General features: G+C 44.3%; 1 protein-coding gene across 1 annotated transcript in view; it reads right to left on the bottom strand.

Annotated features, from left to right (window-relative positions):
• LOC101855397 overlaps window positions 1-1724 on the bottom strand; it is a 35103-nt gene that overhangs the window by 21908 nt on the left and 11471 nt on the right. Inside the window, exon 2 of the mRNA XM_005113125.1 lies at window positions 49-650. Coding sequence (XP_005113182.1) covers window positions 49-226 — 178 coding nt within the window. The 5' untranslated portion in view covers window positions 227-650. The remainder of the gene's footprint in view (window positions 1-48; window positions 651-1724) is intronic.

A 1724-nucleotide genomic window follows, 5' to 3' on the forward strand; every position in this document is an offset into this window, starting at 1 on the left:
AACAACAACAAAAGAATATGATTTTAAAAAAACCTCCTCACTCCTCACCCGCCAAAACATCGTCCAGGTCGAGAGAGGCCTGATGGATCCGGCCCAGCTCCCTACACGTGTTGAGGATTTCCCGCCTGTGCCTGGCCTCCGACAGTCTCTGCAGGTTGTCCAGTCCTGACAGCTGTCTCTGGAGAGCCCGGGCCGTCTTCTGCTGGTGGGTGAATACGCCGTCCATCTCCTGGCCGGATCTGGTCAGCTGGTTGTCGTGGGTAGGTGGTTGTTGTGGTCAGTTGGTTGTCGTGGGTAGGTGGTTGTCGTGGTCAGTTGTCTGTTGTGGTCAGTTGTCTGTCGTTGTCAGTTGGTTGTCTTTGTCAGTTGGTTGTCGTGGTCAGTTGGAAGTCGTAGTCAGTTGAATGTAGTAATCAGCTGTTTGTCTCACAGGGTAGTGTCAACGAACGCACGGAACGACGGGGCTAAATGGAAGATGGTGATTGGTTCCTGGAGGCTGTCACCGCTTGACCACTGGTCAGTTGGCTGTCTCATAGGGTATTATCAACAGTCACACGACACGTCCTCGTCAAATTGAAGATGGCGGGGGTGACTGGAGATGTTCACCTTTTTGCCGTTGGTCAGTTCTGTCTCTCAAGTTTTTAGATTCACTGTTGGGAATATACACCAAATTACGACATCAAGTTTATAGTAAGCCCTATTGAAATATAATTTGTATTGCAGTTTCTTAATAATATGTTGTATTGGTCTCGTGTGCTGAATAAACATTTTGTCTAAATTCAAATTCAAAATGTGGAAAAAAAATCCAAGACAAGATATAAAATGTAGGCAGCTTTCTTAAAAGAATGAACCAGTTTTTCCTCAACCCTGCAATTTTCCTTTTCGTTCTGGTCTTTCGTGTATTTTAACAATTTGGGGACGAAAAGGACCCCTCATTTCTCGTCACTTCAATTATTCATCTAATATAGATCTATTATCTATCGGTAATACTTTTCCTCGGAAGGGGGGGGGGGTACACTGCTGTGATAACTGGGGGTACATTCTACTACTGTTGAAAGTTGAATTGTCTCTTTTTGAGGTTGTTGTTTTTTTGGTAGCAACCTTGCACTTAAACGGTTTTGCCGGACGCTATCAGTCACTAGTAGATCTATAGTATGCTATGTATAAAGAGTTGTAACAATATCACCTGCCACACAAAAGAGCTATAGATAACAGGTGTCACACGCGAATAAATACGTCTTTTGAGATAAGAGGTTGGAATCAGTGACCCAAAAAGACCGTTAACCTAAGCAGTAGACTAGTACAAAAGTACTTTCCTATAAAGAAGTCACAAGAAAGATGTTATAAAAAAGACGGATAAGAAAATCGGCCTACGTTTCAGTATAATATGATACTATGACGTAAGTAAGAGGGTTCTTGGGAGGGCAAAAGAAGACCGGGGTGGGGGTAAAGGTGAGGAGGGGGTGAGAATATATATTTGTTTCTATTATTTTTTATGAGGGTTGGGGAGGGGTGAGAGGTAAAGAGAGGGGATTGAGATTGAGGAAGTGAGAGGGAGAGAGGAAGGTGAGATCAACTGGGGAGTGAGAGGGTGAGAAAGAGAGAGGGAAAATAAGAGGTGGGAAAGGGAAGGGGATGAATTACGAAGAGTGAGAATCTAAGGGAAGGGGTAAAGGGGAAGAAAGAGTAAACGAAGGGTAAGGGAGAGGGGGGGGGATGAGGGA

The sequence above is a fragment of the Aplysia californica genome, unplaced genomic scaffold (assembly GCF_000002075.1).
Source record: "Aplysia californica isolate F4 #8 unplaced genomic scaffold, AplCal3.0 scaffold01635, whole genome shotgun sequence".
Lineage (NCBI taxonomy): Eukaryota > Metazoa > Mollusca > Gastropoda > Aplysiida > Aplysiidae > Aplysia > Aplysia californica.